We start from the raw sequence: 20253 nt of genomic DNA, 5'->3' as shown, positions 1-20253 counted from the left end.
GAGAAGGAGAGAAGACGCATGGTGTGCAGCTGCTTGTTGTGCTGCTTTGGTTTTTGAGGAAAGAGTCGTGTAGACAAATTGATAAGGAGCTGTTGCTTGATTCGATGGAGGGAAACTTGTGGACCTGCAGCTTGCTGGAGCTTTGGGGGCTTCTCTAGCTGCAAAGATTTCCTGTCACAAGGGGATCACATAATCTATGCACATCCAGGATCTCTATATCTTTTAAAAATGTTCCATCAAGTTAGCACCTGGTATAAAATCTATGAACATTTTTCCTTGTGTAAACTTATCTACATCTTTCATTTTCCTTGTGCGGAATTTAGGGAAGGAGAAAAGAAAAGTTAGCAAAAGTTGTAGGAATAGCACCAATACTGAGCTTAATAGCTGAGTCAAACTTACCTTTCTGACGTAACTGTTCATCATTTTGTTTGAAAAATGAGTTCACAGCTAGATTTCACATAATTGCAACCCGAACTATTTTACAGCCATAACACTTAAGTTGTTTTCTTTGTCTACTACGGAAGGATTGATATTTCTTCCGTTGCAGAAAAAAATGTGAAGGCGCAAGAGGTTAAAATGCATCAAAGTATAGCTCTGGAAAGTGTCGTAACACCATAAAACATGAATAGGACTCAGAGCGAGCTGATGATAACTTTGAAGCAATAAGAACCCATAGCAACACTGGACATTTCTACTAGTAAAAAAAATAACAAAAAGCTCTAAACATACCCTGCGGCCTTCAGTCATTCTAAACACAACTTAGGATGTCCTGCTTGTACAAACGAAATGTGTCAAAGTCCAATGCCAGTTTATCATGTACACCACCAAACATGTCACATCCACCCTTGTCTAGATTAACAATCTACAAGACAGTCAGAATACCAACTCCTAAATGTGCCATCCAGCAGAAAAAAGGTAAGAGGACTACAACAGTTCAGATGATACAGAAGACCAGTTCCCGAAGATCTTTTTTTCATCCCTGTGAGCAACTCCACCTTGATACATTATTAGCCACGCTACCTATGTTACAGACTACACACTCAAATGGGCTAAGTCAACCAACACCTTTATACTGTACAAAATTGTCAATCTGAACAAGCCTCAGGCTGAGAAGCTGCCCCAGCAACAAAATGTAACAAGTCCTTTCCATCTGCACAGTAACAAAGCCAAAGGCCAGCTGAGTATGACGACAGTCGGCTCATCGATGGCCTCATACAACAGAGCTCATTCCATGTACGCTCAGGATGCAGTAGAGCCTGCAGAAAGTGGGCCGTCTCTTAGCTGTTGTAGACAGAGTTGGAGTTGCTTTTGGATCATCTCGGCAACCATTCGCAACCTTCCTTGGCTTACCTCTCCGGCCACAGCAGACCCATTCACAGTCTCCACAGCTCTTGCAACCTTCTGCTTACATCTTTCCCACTCCTCAAGTTGCAACCAGCAGGCTCTCCCACCATGGCTCCCATCCATTGCAAGGAATGCTATATGATTGTTGTCCCCAAAAGAATACCGAAGTCTCACAGATATGCAATATGGAAGCCAGGCAGCTCCACCAGCTACATTCATTTGAGGAATTAGAGCATGGTCAAGTACAAATGTCAGGGCAAACTCTACTGAACTGTGGGCTCTGTCATGATGAATGTTACTTTTGGCTAAACTGCTCTCTGTGTTATCAGCTGAAACTGATCCTGAGTGATTCTCCAAACAAAGCTCAATCCGAGCCCTCTGAGCAGTAGCAATGTCCCCATGAGCCTGGGAAAAACCTTTCTTCCATGCGATGAGCTTTAGAAACTCACGCAGTACCGAAATTGGCAATGTAAGCAAAGTGATAAAAGAAGCAACTCTAGAAGCATCATATGGTTCAGATGCAACACGCCTACTAAAGTAGTCGCATATTTCATTGATTTCAGCTGCTGCTAGCTCTTCCTGAGCATTGCTCTGAGCCTGCTGTTGCTGTTGCTGGTGGTGAAATCTTTTAACACTCAAAACTTGAAGAAGCAGTTGAACCCGATGAACACTGACTGCAAATACATAGCCTCTGCAAGATGAAAACAGGAACCGATTTAGTGGCAGTCTTAATTGTAAATTTGTAACTGAAAGCAAAAGCAAGGAAGATGAGTTATTTTAAACAGTTGACACCTGACACTAGCAAGCACCTTTCAAGCTTATAACTCTTGCCTAAGCTCAACCAATTATGGGTCCATAGCATCAAGAAATAAACAAATAAACAGAATAACAACACCCGTGTCCAGTAAATATGAAGTCTTAAGTCATAAGCAAAACATCACAGTACATATTCAGCGCACATTTCCAACATGTAAAATAGATTAATTCATATAATCTGAAGAGGATATACAAAGAGAAGGCGCTATTTTGAAAAGAAAAGTAGGGATCTCAGTATCGCTAACACCAATATCGATATATAAACTTCAATTCACAATAGAATGCTAAGGATACTTTGCCAGTGAATATTATGTAGACACTGAACCCAAATCGCAGTGGAAAAGTGAATGAAATAAATTTGAAATATAATGATGCTAGAAACTAAGAATAGTTGGCCAGCCTTGTACTTCTTACCCTACATAGAACCGAAGCGCAGGCTGCTCTTGATCCAAATTCAGGAGTGCACCTTCATTGTCCTTTAAGATTGATCCCAGTATTTCTTTCAAAAGTTCAGGCAATTGTGCAAACAACCAAAGAACTCCAAGATATTTTAGGATCCCTCTCAGAACCTTTTTCAGAGCTGCCAAAGGAACCCAGCCACCACCATATCCGCCATCATCCCCAAGCCCTATAAAAGCTGTGTTAAGTTCCCCTTTCATGTGAACAGGGAGACCAGCTCCAGGAGTAAGTCGTACAGAAGCACCACTGATCCCTGAAGCAAGAGCTGAAGAAGCCAATATGGCATTTCCTGCTCGACTCAAACTGGCTGCTACATGGTTAGCAACACCAGAAGTTGGCCTGGACATAGAAACACCAGGGGTAGCACTTAAACGACTTGCACCGGGAGCAGTTTGTGGAGCTCCAGCATTACTATTTAAGTGTCCACTAGCCTGTGTAGCATTCATGAAGCTGGGTTCAAGAGCATTCAGACCCTGAGCAACATGTTCCATTATGAAAGGTCGGAATTGTGGGCATGGCAATGATCCACCAACTGATGGTCCACCTTTAGGAGGGGTAGCTGGTTGGAGCCAAACCTGATCCCCAGCAAAGCAGCGCATGTCAACAGAAAATTTCTTGCGATATATAATGCGTATCCAATATGGCCCACGAAGTACAACAGAGACATCAAAAGGCAGTAATGAACTGGGAACAAGTCCAGGTCCACCACGCCCAGCTGCTGAGAGCATGGCAGCAGCATGGAGATTATGACTGCCTAAATGGGCAGCTGCAGCATTTGAGGGGACAGGTGCGTGATGTATGGTTGATGAAGATGATCCATTTGCTAACGGCACTTGTGTCAGTATGTTGGCTTGTTTCGGCATAGTGCTATATCCCGATGAAACAGTTACAGGCATCCTTGCAGGACGAATTGCACCTCCAAGGGCAAGTAATGGTCCTGCTGTAAGACGAATGCAATCCAAGAAGGAGGCTACCTCTCCACCATTCACGAAATCCTCCAGAAACTGCATTTATGCAAGATTGATTATGAGATGAACTAGGCAAATAGAGATGAATGTATCACAAGATCAATTAACGAATCTCACAAACTTTATGTCTAAACAGAGCATAAGTGTTTATACTCAGGCTATAGCTATTTAGAACACATACATGCTGTGTGGAAGCCAATTGGAATGACCCATTTGTTAGCCTCCCTGAACTCACACACACATACACACACACGAGAGGTAGAGTATGAACTGGTGAGAGGAAGAGAAGCAGAGGGTAGACACGAGGAGTGTTGCTGCTTGAAACTTCTGAGCTGCAGCTGCTCTTCTCTATATAGCCAAGCCAGTAAAGGTGAGTTAAATTACAAGGTATGGCTTCTATAGTGCCTTGCAGCCTCTACCACTACTTGCTGCTGCTGCTACTACTACTTGCTACTGCTGCTGCTACTACTTGCTACTGCTACCATGCTGCTACTTGCAGCTGCAACTATATGCACCAGTCTTTGCCGCCCAAATTCAAGTGGCAAGCCTTGGCTGGTCAAAGTGCAAGTGCTACTAATACTACCAGGAAAGAAAGGCAAGCATGAGCTTGGGTAATTATCTAACATTTCTTCCCCTAATTGCACTGCTCTTGCTTGATCTCCTCAACCCCAATCTTGGTCCTCAACTCTGTGAGTCGAACGCACCCAAGTGGCTTGGTGAGGATGTCCCCGAGCTGTCGAGCTGTCTCGACATACTCGAGCTTGATCTGTCCTCCATCGACACAGTCACGGATGAAATGGAATTTGGTGTCGATGTGCTTGCTCCTGTCATGGAGGACATGGTTCTTTGCCAAAGCAATGGCGGACTTGTTGTCCACCATCAGTGCAGGCGTGCAGGGCTTCTCCTTGATCACCTCCTGCAGCAGCCTGCTCAACCATACTCCGTGGCAGCACGCTGTCGCCGCTGCAATGTACTCGGCTTCACAAGTGCTCAGCGCGACCACCCTTTGCTTCTGTGACTGCCAGGAGATGGGGCAGCCATCGAGGAAGAACAGAACACCAGTTGTGCTCTTTCGACCGTCGATGTCCCCGGCCATGTCGCTATCACTGAACCCAGTCAGCTCCAGCCCAGCCCCTCTCTGCCTTGGGTAGACGATGCCGTATCCAATGGTCCCTGCCACGTAGCGGAGGAGCTTCTTGACGGCGGCAGAGTGGTCCTCACGCGGATCCTCCATGAATCGGCCAAGATAGCCGACGGCGAACATGATGTCCGGCCGAGTGTGCGTGAGATAACGCAGCCCGCCAATGATGCTGCGGTACTGTGTCGCGTCCACCTTCTCCGCCGTGCTCTCCTTTGAGAGCTTGATCTTCTCTTCCATGGGTGTCTGACACGGCTTGCAGCCGCTCAGACCACCCCGCTCCACCAGCTTCCGGGCGTACGAGCTCTGGCGGAGCGTGATCGCGTCCCTCCCCTGCTCCACCTCAATGCCGAGGTAGTAGGTGAGCAGGCCGAGGTCACTCATGTGGAATCGACCCTTCATCTCGCGCTTGAAGTCGTCGATGTCACGCTGCTCCGACCCGGTGATGATCAGGTCGTCGACGTACACGCCGACGATCAGCCGCCCGTGCGCTGTGGACTTGCCGTAGAGCGCATGCTCGGTGGCGCACTTGGTGAAGCCGAGGAACGCCAGCGTCGTGTCCAGCTTGGCGTTCCAAGCCCTCGGCGCCTGCCGCAGCCCGTACAGGGCCTTGCGTAGGCGGAGCACTTTGTGCTCGCTGCCAGGGACGGCGAATCCCGGCGGCTGCTGTACATACAGCTCCTCCTCCAGCTCGCCGTTGAGGAAGGCCGACTTCACATCAAGATGATGGACGCGCCAGTTCCTCGTCGCTGCCAGAGCCAGCACCATGCGCACGGATTCCATGCGCGCCACCAGCGCATCGACTTCCTCGAAGTCGATGCCCTCGCGCTGCACGAATCCTTTGGCCACCAGCCGCGCCTTGTGCCGAACCACGTCGCCGTGCTCGTTGCGCTTCACCTTGTAGACCCACTTGAGCCTGATCGGCCGGCAGCCGACCGGCGGATCCACCGGCTCCCACGTGCGGTTCTCCTCCACCGCCGCCATCTCTTCCAGCATCGCTGCCCGCCAGCACTCTTCCTGCTCTGCTGCGGCGAAGCTTGGCGGCTCCTCTGCGCTGCCCAGATGCAGCTCGAGGTCGTCCAGCACCCGGGCTGCCTGCCCTGGCAGACTGGAATCGCCGACGAGGTCGTCCACCGCACGGAACCGATGTGGCTCGCCGGTGTACTCGGCGTCGACGTTCGTGGAGGTGCTCGATGGAGGCGTGACGAAGTGGATCGGCGCGGCTGAGCTCGGTGTTGGTGCCGGAGGTGTAGCCGGTGATGCCTGCCCGGCAGGCGAATCCGGGGCTGGCGCGACTTCCCCTGTTTCCGAAACAGGGGACCCTGGAACATGGGAGCCGTCGCCTGGGCTCGCCGCCGCACCTGAAACAGGGGAGCCGCCACCTGGGCCCGCCGCTGCTTCCCCGCCACCGTCCTCCAGGTCCTGGTACTCCATGTGCTTGATGATGAAATCGCTCCAGGCACCGCGCACTGCTTCCCCATCGCCGGACTCCTCCCAATTCCAGCTCGCCGCCTCGTCGAAGATGACATCGCGCGACACCACCATGTGCCGTGCTTGCGGATTGTAGAGCCGGTAGGCCTTGCTGCCGCGCTCGTATCCCAGGAACACCATGGGTGTGCTCCTGTCCTCCAGCTTAGAGAGGTTGAGCTTCGTCTTCTTCACGTGCCCGACGCTGCCGAACGTCCTCAGGAAGGACCAGGGTTAACCAAACCGGTGGGAACCGGTCCGGTTTGGACCGGTACCAAACCGGTCCAAATTCAAAATTCAAATTTGAATTCAAAAAATAAAAAATTCCCAAAAAATTCCTAAAAATACTTCAAGGTGCGACGAATCTAATGGTGTCAAATTTTCTCAAAAATTCGTTCATTTAGTATAGTTTGCGGGAATTTGAAGTTAAACAAAAAAAACGTGCATACAAAAATATACAAATACAATGTTAAAGTAGTACAAAAGAGGATTGGAGGGTTCATTTAGGCTAAAATATGTTATACAAACATTTATTTAGTATAATTTGCGGGCATTCGAATTTAAACCAAAAAAGAAAAAAAATTTGAATTTGGCCGGTTACCAGTCAAACCGACCGGAAAACCTGTCGAACCGGCCGGTAAACTGGTCAAACCGACTGGTAAGCCGGTCGGAACCGATCGAACATGCGGTTTTGAATTTGATTTTGAATTTGACCGGTTTCCGGTCAAACCGGTCCGGTAAACCGCTACCAGACCGCGCCGGTTTGACCAGACAGGTCGGTTTATTTAACCCTGGGAAGGACACGCCCGGCTTCCTCCCGTGCCACGCCTCGAACGGCGTCATGCCCTTCAAGCTTTTGGTGGGCGTGCGGTTCAGGATGAACACCGCCGTGCTCACTGCCTCGCCCCAGATGCCGCCGGCATCCTCTTGGCCTTGAGCATGCTCCTCGCCATGCCGACCACCGTCTGATTCCTCCTTTCCACGACACCGTTCTGCTGCGGCGAGTACGGCGCCGTGAGGTGGCGTTCCACGCCTTGTCCCGCGCAGTAGAGGCCGAACTCGACCGAGGTGAACTCGCCACCGCGATCCGTCCGCAGCACGCGCAGCTTCTTCCCCGTCTCCGTCTCCACCTGCGCCTGAAACTCCTTAATCGCCGCCGGCGCCTCATCCTTGCTCGACAGCAAGTGCAGCCACATGAAGCGGCTGCAGTCATCCACCAAGAGGAGGAAGTAGCGCCGCCTGCCGTGCGTTGCCGGCGTGATTGGCCCGCAGAGGTCGCCATGGACGAGCTCGAGGATGTCGCCGGCGGTAACTCGCCTTCTTGGGGAACGGCAGCCTCCTCTGCATCCCGGCAAGGCAGCTGTCGCAGAGCTCGCCGGCGTGCTCGATCAGCGGCAGCCCGCGCACCATGCCTTGCCGCGCCATCCGTGCCAGAGCATCAAAGCTCAAATGGCCGAAGCGCGCATGCCAGCGCCACGCCGCGTTGTCGCACCGCGCCGCTAGGCACACCGGGCGCGCAATGCGCAGCGCCAGGGTGTACAAGAGGTTCTTGCTGCGCTCCACCTTGGCGAGCAGCTTCCGCTCGCGGTCTTTGATCCGGAGCACGCCGCCGTGGATCAGCACTTGGCAGCCACGCTCATCGAGCTGGCCAATGCTGACGATGTTGCTCCGGAGCTTGGGGATGTAGTACACATCCGTCAGAGCCTTTTGCTCGCCGGCCTTGCACTAGAACACGACCGTGCCGCGTCCCTGGATGTCCACGCCGGAGTTGTCGCCGAACTTCACCGTTCTGACGACTTCAGTGTCGAGCTCGGAGAAGGCCGCGCGGTTCCCGGTCATGTGGTTGCTCGCGCCGGTGTCGAGGTACCACAACTCCATCTCCTCCTCTGCTCGCCGGAGGTTGACCCGCGGCGCGGCTCGTCGAGCACGACGCGCCCGCCACGGTCCTCTGCCTCGGTGTTGATGGCGCAGACCTGCGCCATGAGCAGCGCAGGCTCTTCCTCGTCATCCTGGGCGAGATGCGCCCGCTCCTAGCGCCGCGGCTCGTTGCAGTCGCGGGCCCAGTGCCCGATCTTGCCGCAATTTCGGCAACGATCCTTGTCGGCGACGTGATCGCCGCCTTGTCGCCGCCGTCAGCCTTCCGCCGCGGCTTGCCGCGCCGCCTGCCGCGCGCACCGCCTCTGCCGCCGCCGCGCGAAACAGAGGAGCCCTCTCCCTGCTTCCTCTCGCGCAAGCGCGCCGCCCACTGCTCCTCCGTGAGCAGCAGCTGGCTGCCGGCAGTCGTGCGGGCGGGGGCCTCCGCGTGGTCCTCGACTGCCTTGAGCCGCCCGGTGACGTCCTCGATCGAGTGCGTGCTCATGTCGAGCAGCGTCTCGATCGAGAGCGCAATCTACACGAACCGGGGCGGCACAACCCGCAGGTACTTCGCCACCGCTTCCTCTTCCCCGATGTCGACGCCGACCTGCGCCAGCTGGCTTACCAGTGAGGTGAGCCGCAGCGCGAAGTCGATGGCCTCTCCATCGCGGAACGCGATCGCCTCGTACTCCCGCCTGAACTGCTGCGCCTTCGTCTTGCGCACGCGGTCACCGCCCAGCCGCATCGTCTCCAAGCTCTCCCAGGCCTCCTTGGCGGAGTCCTTGGCGCCAAGCGAGACGACGTACTCTGCCGGCACGGACTTGAGGATGGCCTCCATGGCCGACTTCTTCGTCGGCGGTGCCCACAGTCACCGCCGCCCACAGGCGCCTCGCCTTGAGCATCACCTTCATCAGCACCACCCACTCGGCGTAGTTCGTGCGGGTGAGCATGGGGTACTGCGCATTGCCGACGTCCCTCACCGTCTTCTTCACGACGTACGTCGTCTCGCCACGACGTCGCCCCGGGGAACGCCCACGCCCACGCTCACGATCAAGGGAGGCCATGGCCACCAGGCTCAAGAACTCAAGCTCTGAATACCACTTGTTAGCCTCCCTGAACTCACACACACATACACACACACGAGAGGTAGAGTATGAACTGGTGAGAGGAAGAGAAGCAGAGGGTAGACATGAGGAGTGTTGCTGCTTGAAACTTCTGAGCTGCAGCTGCTCTTCTCTATATAGCCAAGCCAGTAAAGGTGAGTTAAATTATAAGGTATGGCTTCTATAATGCCTTGCAGCCTCTACCACTACTTGCTACTGCTGCTGCTACTACTTGCTACTGCTACCATGCTGCTACTTACAGCTGCAACTATATGCACCAGTCTTTGCCGCCCAAATTCAAGTGGCAAGCCTTGGCTGGTCAAAGTGCAAGTGCTACTACTACTACCAGGAAAGAAAGGCAAGCATGAGCATGGGTAATTATCTAACACCATTTGCCACTTCCAGTGAAGGGGATCATAGACATTGTCCGGTGCGACAATAAAAAAAAATGCCAGCACTCATGTATACCTCCAGGTATACAATAATGATGCAGATTTCAAAAGATAAAACAACTTATGTATAGAAAATATTTCTTGTGAAAGAAAAAGTTAGCAAGTATACAAAATGCCTTTTTATCCCCAAAAGAATGTTCAAGAACATGTTTTCAGAGTAATATTGACAGTTCGAATTAATGCACACTGATCTGAAGGTTGCTAAAGCACGCTGCAAGGTTTGATGGTAACTAGTAAGAGGCTAAGCAATGTTCAGAAAAACCATCACAATAGAAAAGAAGCAAAAGAAAGAATTTTGTTATTTCTCTTCAAAGACCAGCAAAATATCAGCAGTGAACTTCAAAGCTGAAATATATATGAAGTATTGGTAGTAAACTATGTTGAAAGATCCGATCTACACATCAATGAAACAGGAAGATAAGTATGGGTGAACCTTTGTGTGTGGCCAAAGCTGATCCGGAGAAACATGCATTGTGCAACCTCCCTTAGCAATCTCCCATTCAACAACAATGTGTACCATAGGCATGGTGCCATAGCTGAACCACAAGCTCATTAGACCGACAGCTTCAATCCTGAACGTCTTTCTCATCTGCTCAGATAGTTTGTCAGAACCATCGCTGTTGCTTTTATTAACAGATTGTGGTTTCATCTCCGTGGATAACTGATTGTTGTCTACTTTGTCATCAACTTTCACACCAATTAGTCTCCTCATTCCGCAAGCAAATGAACGGGCATTTGAAAGTCGTCGTAAATCCGACACAAGCTTCTGGACGCTATCTGCCTCAACACTGTTGTAAGTTAAAACAACCCCATCAGAATCAAAAGATATATGTGAATCCATTTCTGAGGTATTTGCAATGCGAATACCAACACCCCATTGTGTCGCGGTGCTTCCTCCATTGAGTTCCCAAAGTTCCCTGAAATGTGGATCATTTATCCTAACATCCCAAGACATGCTTCCAGCCTTACCAAGGCGCAGGCATATATGTTTCCATGAATCATCTTGTGCAAAAGGTAATCTTAACCAAAGAGTAGATGGTGGTGTCCGCAGACCAACTTCTTCCACATATGGAATTGCAAGCGCATCCATCTGAGCAGTTAGTTGAGCATGTTTGATGCATAACGAACAGTGCCTTATGACATGTAGTAGCACAGAAGCATATATAGTTGCCGGAACACAATTATTTCTTTCCTCGTGAACATCTCCACAGGTAAGGCTGGCTCTTGATTGTAAACTAGATGAGTATGCATGCAAAGGCAGGGGACTCTGCACTGATTGTGATATTTTTCTCCGCTTTCTTGGCTCACTAGGTTGCAGTCCTTGTAATGAAGGGATACTTGGTAGGAAATCTGAAAGAGAGCGTTTCCTAGATGCACCTTCAGAGCCAGCAGTGATGAGCTTCTCTAATCCTGATAATTGCCCAAGTAAGATGATCATATTTTGCAAGAATAAATTTATAATGTAGCCTAATCTACTTCACCACAAATGATTACCGAAAGATTTACATCTGATTCTAATATATGGAAGAATGTTTTGGTAAAATACCTCCTGTAGTAGTTGAAGGTCTAACCAAGTGATTAGACACAGAGTTTCCAAGAATGCCTGAATGGGAGCTTTGAAAAGGGATTTGATTGCTGTTACTATTGCTTGAAGGGACAAGCTGAAGTGATTTACTTACATCTGCAATACATTGTCACATGGATAACATAGTAAATCAATGTCATGGTTAGAATTAGAGCCTGACAATTTGGTTGCAGATACATGCACGGACAAAGAAAGAAAGGTGTACCTTGTATAGGTCTAAAGTTACTTGGGAGATAGCTGTGCAAACTGACACTAGGATGAACCTTTAAAGTATTAATAGCTTGGGTATGAGAGCCTACTCCATCAAGCATTGGTGAGACAGCCCTAGGATTTATTCCTTGAATACCAATTGAAAGAGAATTCAGATGAGACGTCGATGGTGAAGTAGATGGTGGTACAGGATGGTTCTGTGCAGCAGTAGATCCACATTCATATTCGAAAACCTCATCAACAATAGAAGAAAATGATGGTGGACAAGTAGGAAGTTGTGGAAGAGGCTCGATTCCATTCTGGACAGGAATATCACTCTCCATTAAGTCTGCAGAGCTCATTACACTTTGTAGGGCCTGCAGCTTCACATCAAAAGGATTGGTATTTGACTCATTTTTAAGTACTTGCATCTGCCCAACATTGATTTTGTTACACCTAATAGCTTCTTTAGCATCTGTATTTGCATTAGTCTTATCACTTGCATCACACTGTGTCTCAAGCAAATGAAAAACAGGCCTGAAATCCATATCGAGTTGCATCAACAGATAGTAGGCATTTCCACAATGTGGAAATCCCATGACCATCAAATCTGAACGATGTAATATGGTTTCTGGAATCTTCAGAGTGCCCTGAGACTGCTGATAAACCTGGAATAAAAATAATATAGTTTAGCACCTTTATGTTTCCAACAAGCAGACTCTGGCATGTTTTAACAAGTCATCTGGTAATAAACTGTATTCTGCCTTGGTCAATGATAACTAACCAAGGAAAGATAAGTGTGTAGAGTGTTTCTTTTCTCAGAGGTCAAAAAAAAAAACTCACTTCCAGAAAAGGATCATTCAAAGTAAGAGAAGGTACAAACATTTACTACTACTAAGTCATACTTAAAGGATGTCATCTTCTGGTCTCAAATACCAATATCATTGACCTGCTTAATAATATGCTTACAAATAATACTAAAAAAACTGAAAGCATCATATTACGAAATGCCAACTAATCATTTTCATCATTACATGCCACCAATTTAAATATTTGTAAGGATATTATTGATCAAAAGTGCAACAGTGTGATTGTATGCATCCCATGGTGACATTTCAATGTTATGAAAGAAGCACTAAATGACACATCAGTCATATTAAAAACTTCAGACATTATGGTAAACAAGGTGACAACCTTAAGGCCAAAAAAACTTCCAGCTACTGCAAAAAGGTGGAGGATGCTTCTGGTCCTTAAGCTTGAAAAAACCTCAGCAGCTGAAGTACTCCCTTTGTTTAGAGCTTCCTCACAGTCCGTAAGTGCAGCAGGTGGTAATATATTTTCCGGTGATTGGAGGAGAAAGCGACCACTCCTATTTAAGAGAAAAGAGTTGCAAATTTAGGAAGTTGAGAAGGCTAAACAAGATTGAAGACATTTAAACAAATATAACATCTTATTTGCCTTCAGAGAGAAAGAAAGTACCCCTCCTATATGACATCTAGCAATCTAACAGCTATAAATATTGTCCACACAAATGTTGACAAAATATTGCAAAAGGTCTATGTGAGCCCTGAACATTAGGATGTATCTACTCTGCCCCAAAACAAAAATGGTCCAAACACATTCCTCATGTAGAGTTGTAGATCACAAAAAAATAATCCACTTGGCCAGTTTTTGCAGTGTGTTTTTTCTTGAATGCAGGAAGAATTCCCTTTCGCCATGAAGGATATGAAGATGACCCAGCAAACCTCCCCTCCCCTTGAGAAGTTACGATTGACGAATCTATATTTCTTACACATTGACCCCTACTGAGTTATTATAGACTTTAATTTTATCCTAACGATTCCTATACAACATTCTAAAACACCAATCCACCATCAGGTAGAGTACTAGAGTACACACACCATTTAATGGTTGGCATTTATGAAATCGCTCTCATCACACATTTGAGTGATGCAATTGCGGTTGAGAAGCTTTTATAACACAAAATAGGGTTTATAAAGAATGGTAGATGCAAGATACCAGGATTGATGAAAATAGTAAAACACCTTATATTTATTCCAAGACTAATATACGCCTGGCCATATGCTCTTACTTGAAGCACTTCATTCCCAAAACAATCTGAGAAGCCCTTCTTCCGTGTATTCTGCAAAATTCATAAACATAAAGAACAGATCAATTCCACAAACAAGTATGCTGCAACAACTGCAAAAAGGGCATACACAAGAAAAACAAGTGTCAGATGCAATTGGTGGCTGAACAAAAGCAACTTCATTCCATGTAATGTGGCTCATTTACAGGCCACATGTTCTGGATACACAATATGACCAGAGTATTTTGGTGTAACAATTCAGCATGATTCATCATGTTAACAATTTTCACATTAAAATGTTAAGAAAAAAGAGCTAACATAATTCAATGCAAATATGCGACAAATCAAGTACACATGAAAAGCATCCATATAATCTTTGATGGCAAATAAAGAATCATTTAGGAACAAGAAAATTAAACTAGCATATCGGTGCCTGATTAAAAACAGCATTCCAACCATGGTCAAAAGGTATTAATCTAATAATTGTTTCTAGAGGAATGTCAACCCAGCTTTTAGTTTGTATACTGTTTAGCTCTTTCTGGGCATGACCAAAAAGACACACATGGGAGTGATGAGACACATAACTTGACAACAAGATTTTATGCAACATGACAACAAGAGATATGGTATGCTAAAGCACAGTAATCTCAATTTCAGTCCTCTTCCACATCACCCAAGCAATTTATAGAAATCCACAACAACTAAATATGGGAATACATGCAATGTAACTACTGGCTTGGGGAAATATGTGTAAACAGATGGTACAAGAAACTGAACACCTAAAATACAGTTTAGCCAATAGTAAAGAGGTAAGGCCAAGCAAATGTAAAAGTTAATTAACTAATTATTTTCTATCATTACCTTGTTTGTGTCCTTAGCTGCTGCGACATCTCGTTTCAGGATAACGTCTTTTGGGGACTGAGAAATTTGGACATTTTTGCACAGCTGTCTCTGAATATTAAGAAGGCGTGTGTGCCTATTGCAAGCGATAGCTCTCAAAATAAGTTGTTCAACATCAATACAGCTCCAATCAAGAGAAAGGTGAGCCTCTTTATCAGTAAATGGGTCAAGTACAAACGAACTAAGCTGACACTTTATCTGCATCTCTTGCCCTGCCTCAATTTTGATAAAAGGAGACGAATCAAGTTCTGCTGTGCTAGTGCTTTTTCCATCTAGCCAGTAATTAACTTTCAGGCCTGGTATCTTAAAACCACTTGAATCGAATTCCCCATCTTGAACAAGCTGCATTAGAGAAGCATTTCCAGTTTGTCCAGTTACACTGTCAGAGATAAGTTCAGATCTTATCGCATCTTTCCACCTTCCCTGTCGAAGAACATTAGCCTGCCTAATAATAGTGTCCATAGCAAGAGAGATGCAGAACTCATGGAGTATAGCATATAGCACTGTGAAGGGATTATCAGAGGCTGCCATTCTTCTTTCTATATCATCACCAAGAGAAAATCTCCTACTTTCATCAAGCTTAATAGGACCTTTCTTCTCACCAACCAGTAATTCCATATGCAATATCCTCCATAAATCTAAATTACCACGGTAACCTAATGTCAGAAGAACTTTAAATTCTCCATCCACACGAAAAATTGCTATTCCATCAGTTACCGAAACATTAGATACTTCCTTAGGTCTTGGTGTCACAAGTACTTTGTACCGCACGCTAGCATCTAATTTCCGCAGAGCACATTTTTCTTCATCTGGGGAAAGTTTATTTTGACTTCCTATGTCTTCTATGCATCTTGGCAGCCTCTGATAACCCCCAGTAAGCATGACTTCAGTAGCAGAAGGAACATCAAACATAGGAGCCCGATGTTTCTCCAAATCCTCACGCAGAAAAAACAGACAATCAGCTGTTTGAGTGAAGCATGTTTCATGGCTGTTGAGAGTTGATCTGAGCTGTTGACAATAATGGACCAAAGGAACCTGCGTAGATTGAAATTAAAAAAAATATATGGCTGCTAACTACAATAAGAGCTATTTCTAATAAAAAATAGAATACTTCATCTTAATTCTTAATTTATTACAAAAAAATGGTCTGCATGGTTGAACCAGGACTAGTTTGCATCAAATATGTTACAAATAGTATAACAGACACATTAGCACACTCAAACCATATAGTACAATCTGAAATTCTGAACTGGAAAAAATAATCAAGACATTCCCCTGATCTCTACTGCCATATCCATGGTTTAAGGGTGTATTTAATTTCTATTTGTTGATTTTACATTACCCTTAGCTCTGTGTGCAAGGTGGTGGGCACTGGGCAGTATTTTAAAACGGAGTACAGTACATTGTAAAATGAATTTCTTTCACTTGCTTCATCTATCACAGAGCACACCATGAGAGCACGAGAAGGATATTACAAGTTTCTTGAGCCAAGCAACGTAAGTTTGTTCATACTACCATTGCACCAAATCAAACTAAACAAATAAATAATTGTGCCAAGATATAACTGGATTACTTTTTATCCACCAATCAAATTATTACTGTCCAGTGTCCACTAGGAACTGAACTACAGACCCTACAAAATCAGGAGCAAATCTGCTAGCACATCCATCAACACTCACAAATCTTTACTAGCCCACTACACTGCAACAAGCCAACAACTATGGATGGTCCATCCTTAACCCACTCGAAGACCACAACTGAACTTGTTATTTTACACCATAATATCAATAGTAAGTTGGAGCCACTCAGAACAGTCAAATTGAATTCATGAATTATTAATACACTGGGATTATGGCACGGAAAATAAGAAGTGACAGGAAACAGGACTGCCGAGACTAGATAATATTAGGTGGGGCACCTGCTGGCACCACTTGGCGAGGACGTGGAGACGAAGCATGCGCTGGCGCGTGCGTGTGATGAACTTGAGCAAGTCGATCTTCTTCTCCGTGTCGGAGCGCTGCCAGCCACCACTGGCTCCAGCGCCGATGCCCTTCCCCTCGGCCTCCGCCTGCGACTTCTCAACGAGCTCCCGCAGCGCGAGGTAAGACTCCTCCGCCGCCCGCCGGACCACCGCGCCCAGCTCCACCGACTGCTGCCCAAGCTCCACCGCCATCCCCGCCCGCCCGCCCGCCCGCTCCGCAGCTAGGGTTTCAGCGTCTCGCCACCTTCGGCTTCTTCAGCTCCTTCGCCAGCCGGAACCCCGCGCGCGCCGGAGACGAAACCGTATTCCCGCCCCCACCAACGGGCGCACGCGAGGACCTGGAGGAATCGCGCGGGATTTGGGCGCGGCGGGCTGCGAATTGGGGTAGAAAGGGGGCGAGCAGGACTGAAATTGGGAACCAATCGACCGAGGAGGGTACAGCTCCAGGAGGCGGCTGAGGCCAGCGACGAGGAAGTACGGAAAGGGACGATAGGGTGGAGGCGAGAGAGGGAGGTCGCCGGCGGCGGCGGCGAGAGGAGCGGGGGTGAGGCCTCTCCTTTCTCGCTCGCTTCTGCGATCGGTCGGAACCCGGCCGTGAGTGTGGCGCTGGCGCCCTAGTCGACGGGCCCACGCGAAGGCCGAGGGCCAGGAGCCTGGAGGGGTTTGCCGTCCGATCGGGTTGGAGGCAAAGGGATCAACGCCTTCACGGCTTCTCTCTGACTAACCACCACCCAACAGCCACAAGGCTGTCTAGTTTTTCCATATCCCTAATGCTCTATACGCCATTCTCTATCCCAACTGCTACTCATCGATATGGACCATAAGTCAGCCTTCTTTTTTTTTTTACTCCCTTCTCTCTACCACTTCGCGCGCCCTTTATCCCTCCCAATTCTCTCTCTCCACCGAGCATGCCCCTACATGCCAGAGCCCCTACACGACGCGGGAGGCGCAGGAGTCGGCGTGCGGCGTGGCCGGCGGGGCGGATCCGGAGAGGGAGGCGCCGAGCCATGGCCACCGCACACGAGCTCCACCATGGCCTCCTTGCCCAGATTCGTCCGGCGGAGCACCGCCGCACCATGGCCTCCTCGCCCTCCTCCGCCTCCGCTGTGGTGGCCGGTCGGGCGGAGATCCGCGCTCACCTCGACCTCCTCCGCCACGGTGGCCAACTGGTCGGAGATTCGCGCCCGCCTCGGCTCCTCCGCCACGCTCGATCATCCACACTCGCCTCGGCTCCTCCGTCGAGCTCAGGGCAGCAGCAGTAGCAGCGCTGGGCGAGGCACGGCTCAACGGCGCGCAGGGGCAGAGGCGGCTCGGCTCCGCCGGCTCCTCCCTGCTCCTCCCTGCCAACCTCTCTTAGTGCCGCCCCTACTCCCTCCGCCAGCTCACGGGGCGGAGGCGGAGAAGGTATTGACAGCCATTATTTCATACTTTGACCGTCAACTTATCAGGAATAAATTGAGCTTGACACCATGTTCCATACATATTTTACTTATTCTATCAAATTCTACAAGTTTTGGATGAATTGTGCTTGTAGGAGATGATGTATAAAAAATGAGGCAAAATGGGCAAAAATATAGGCCGACCGGCCTGGCACCTCAACATACCATATTGTCTTCGCTACAGGAGCTAAATGACACATTTACAAAGCCTCTAAACCGTGGATTGCGAGTTGGTTTGATCAAATGGACCGAAAGATCTAGCACATGGATTGAAGGACCTACCTGCAGCACATACCCTAATCTTTAGGCCCGAAACCACCTCTCTCGATTTCATGCACCCCTTTATTAAGATGTCGGTGAAACGTAGGGCCGAGACATGCCAATCCCAGGCCGGCCAGCCAGCCTATCAACTGTCAGCTTAAAACTGAAGCAATCATCCACTGCCATCTTGAGAAGATCAAAAACGTCCACGAGATGGACAACGCAAAACGGTGAAAATCTCATGCCGAGGAGAGGCCGGCCGGCCCCACTTTGTAGTCTCTCGGCCTCATCTTTCGAGGCTGCTTGCTCCGCAGCTAACCTTCAGTCTGTTATTCAACCTTCCAATAGTGAGAACAACATGTTAAGCATTGAATTGATGGCCCTAATGGCAATTATTATTGGAGCTTCGGACTTTATTACTGTTGGGCTTCGGCTGTACACTCTCTATTGAGCATCAAAGTTGCCTTCGATTCAAGTCTCCATTCACAAAATAAAAAATGGGCTTCGGCCATTCAGGTTGTGAAAAACCAGTACCTCCGGGTGACCATGCGGTCAAGATGGTTAAGATATAATTTGTGTTAGTACTCTTAAACAAAGTTTATTATTTATAAAAGTAACCATGCAGAGCGAAACTCTTGGCTCCAGCATCTATGGGTTTCTTTACCGTCGCTGACTATGGGCTCCGGCATTTCCAAAATTAGATTTCGGAATTTTCACGTTTATTAGGCTCTTCGCCAAGAATATCACCTTCGAACTATTGGTTTTCACCCTGAAGAAAATTTTATACAAAGTTTCGATTATTCGAGTTCAATGCCATATTCTTCTTTGGGCTATTGGTTTTCACCCCGAAGAGAATTATATACGGAGCTTTGGTTATCCGAGTTTTATGCAAGATTTTCCTTCAAGCTATTGGTTTTCACCTCGAAGCGAACTAAGTTATGGCTATGCTAGGGTCTCACAGAATTCCACTTGGCCTTCTGTACTGCTCGATTGCAGTTAAGTTATGGGATCCACAAATAACAAAGTGGGATTCACCCGAAGGTTGGCCCTTGATTATTAGGCCAACTCTTCGCTCTTTACTCATTGCAATGACATTCATTCATTCATTCATCTCATATTGTAATTCTTTGCATCACTTGTATTACATTGCATTGCGGCTGGGAGCTAAAAATGCCCAACCTAAAAGGAAAGTCCTGTCATGCGAAAAGTTGAAGGCAGAAAAGTCCTTCGGTGCGTAAAGCCGAAGGCAGAAAAGTCATGTCGTACGAAATGCCGAAGGCTAGATATGACCTACCCGTGCTAAAGAGCAGGAGGCATCATAAGGAAAGTCCTGTCGTGCAAAATGCCGAAGGTAAAGAAAGTCCTGTCGTGCAAAATGCCGAAGGTAAGGAAAGTCCTGCCGTGCGAAACGCCGAAAGCAAGAAAAGTCCTGTCGTACGAAATGCCTAAGACAAAGAAAGTCCTGTCGTGCGAAATGCCGAAGACAAGGAAAGTCCTGTCGTGCTAATTGCCGAAGGCAAGGAGAGCCCTGTCGTGCGAAATGCCGAAGGCAACGAAAGTCTTGTCGCTCATAAAACCGAAGTCAAAGACGGAACCACTCCGACCTAGAAAGTTGAAGACATTGTAATAAATGTGAAATGATATGACATGTTTTTTAGGTGAATTAACAATCAACTTCGGAGTGGAAAAATCCTATCTCAGGTTCCCATATTAGCGGTTTTTAATGAGACAGAGTGCTTGTGAAATATAACAAGGCCCCTGAAAAAAAGTATCTCGTCAAAATAGTTACGCACCGAAGTACCTATCCCTCTTCGTCGAGTGAAGAGGGCAGTCATCGGCGCATAACAAGTGAAGACGCTTGAAAGAGTAAGCACAGATCGCACACCCTGAATGGGTCCCGCCCCCTTAGCTTCACTTCTGGTACATTAAAGTCCTTCTATGTACAAAGTCGAATGCAGGAAAGCCATCTCGTGGAAAAATCATGTTGGGTTGTCCGAAACTATTTCATTGGCTTCGAGCCTACATCGCTAGGCTTAAGCGTAAGCCATCACAAGCCACTCATCAAAAATGCATTTCAACAGTAATGGGTTTTTTTAGGCAGGGACTTCGTCAGTCAAACCTCATCCAATTGGGCGTCCTCACTCTTAAAACGCCTCCATCACAAAACCCGGCCAAGAGGGGTAGGGTGGGCCAATGGAAATAACACCT

The 20253-nt window shown here is 47.8% G+C and overlaps 1 protein-coding gene across 1 annotated transcript; it reads right to left on the bottom strand.

Annotated features, from left to right (window-relative positions):
* Window positions 1–643: 643 nt before the first annotated feature.
* LOC120674042 (mediator of RNA polymerase II transcription subunit 14-like) lies at window positions 644–17041 on the bottom strand. The gene is made up of 9 exons (XM_039955116.1): window positions 16283–17041; window positions 14326–15399; window positions 13421–13518; window positions 12570–12744; window positions 11392–12043; window positions 11148–11282; window positions 10035–11011; window positions 2575–3623; window positions 644–2035 (listed from the first exon to the last, which is right to left on the bottom strand). The coding sequence occupies exons 1-9, from the start codon at window positions 16535–16537 to the stop codon at window positions 1240–1242; spliced, it is 5211 nt and encodes a 1736-aa protein (XP_039811050.1). The 5' UTR covers window positions 16538–17041; the 3' UTR covers window positions 644–1239.
* Between the last annotated feature and the right edge of the window lie 3212 nt (window positions 17042–20253).

Source organism: Panicum virgatum, chromosome 2K (genome assembly GCF_016808335.1).
Source record: "Panicum virgatum strain AP13 chromosome 2K, P.virgatum_v5, whole genome shotgun sequence".
Classification (NCBI taxonomy): domain Eukaryota; kingdom Viridiplantae; phylum Streptophyta; class Magnoliopsida; order Poales; family Poaceae; genus Panicum; species Panicum virgatum.
This window is presented reverse-complemented; position numbering and strand designations above follow the sequence as displayed.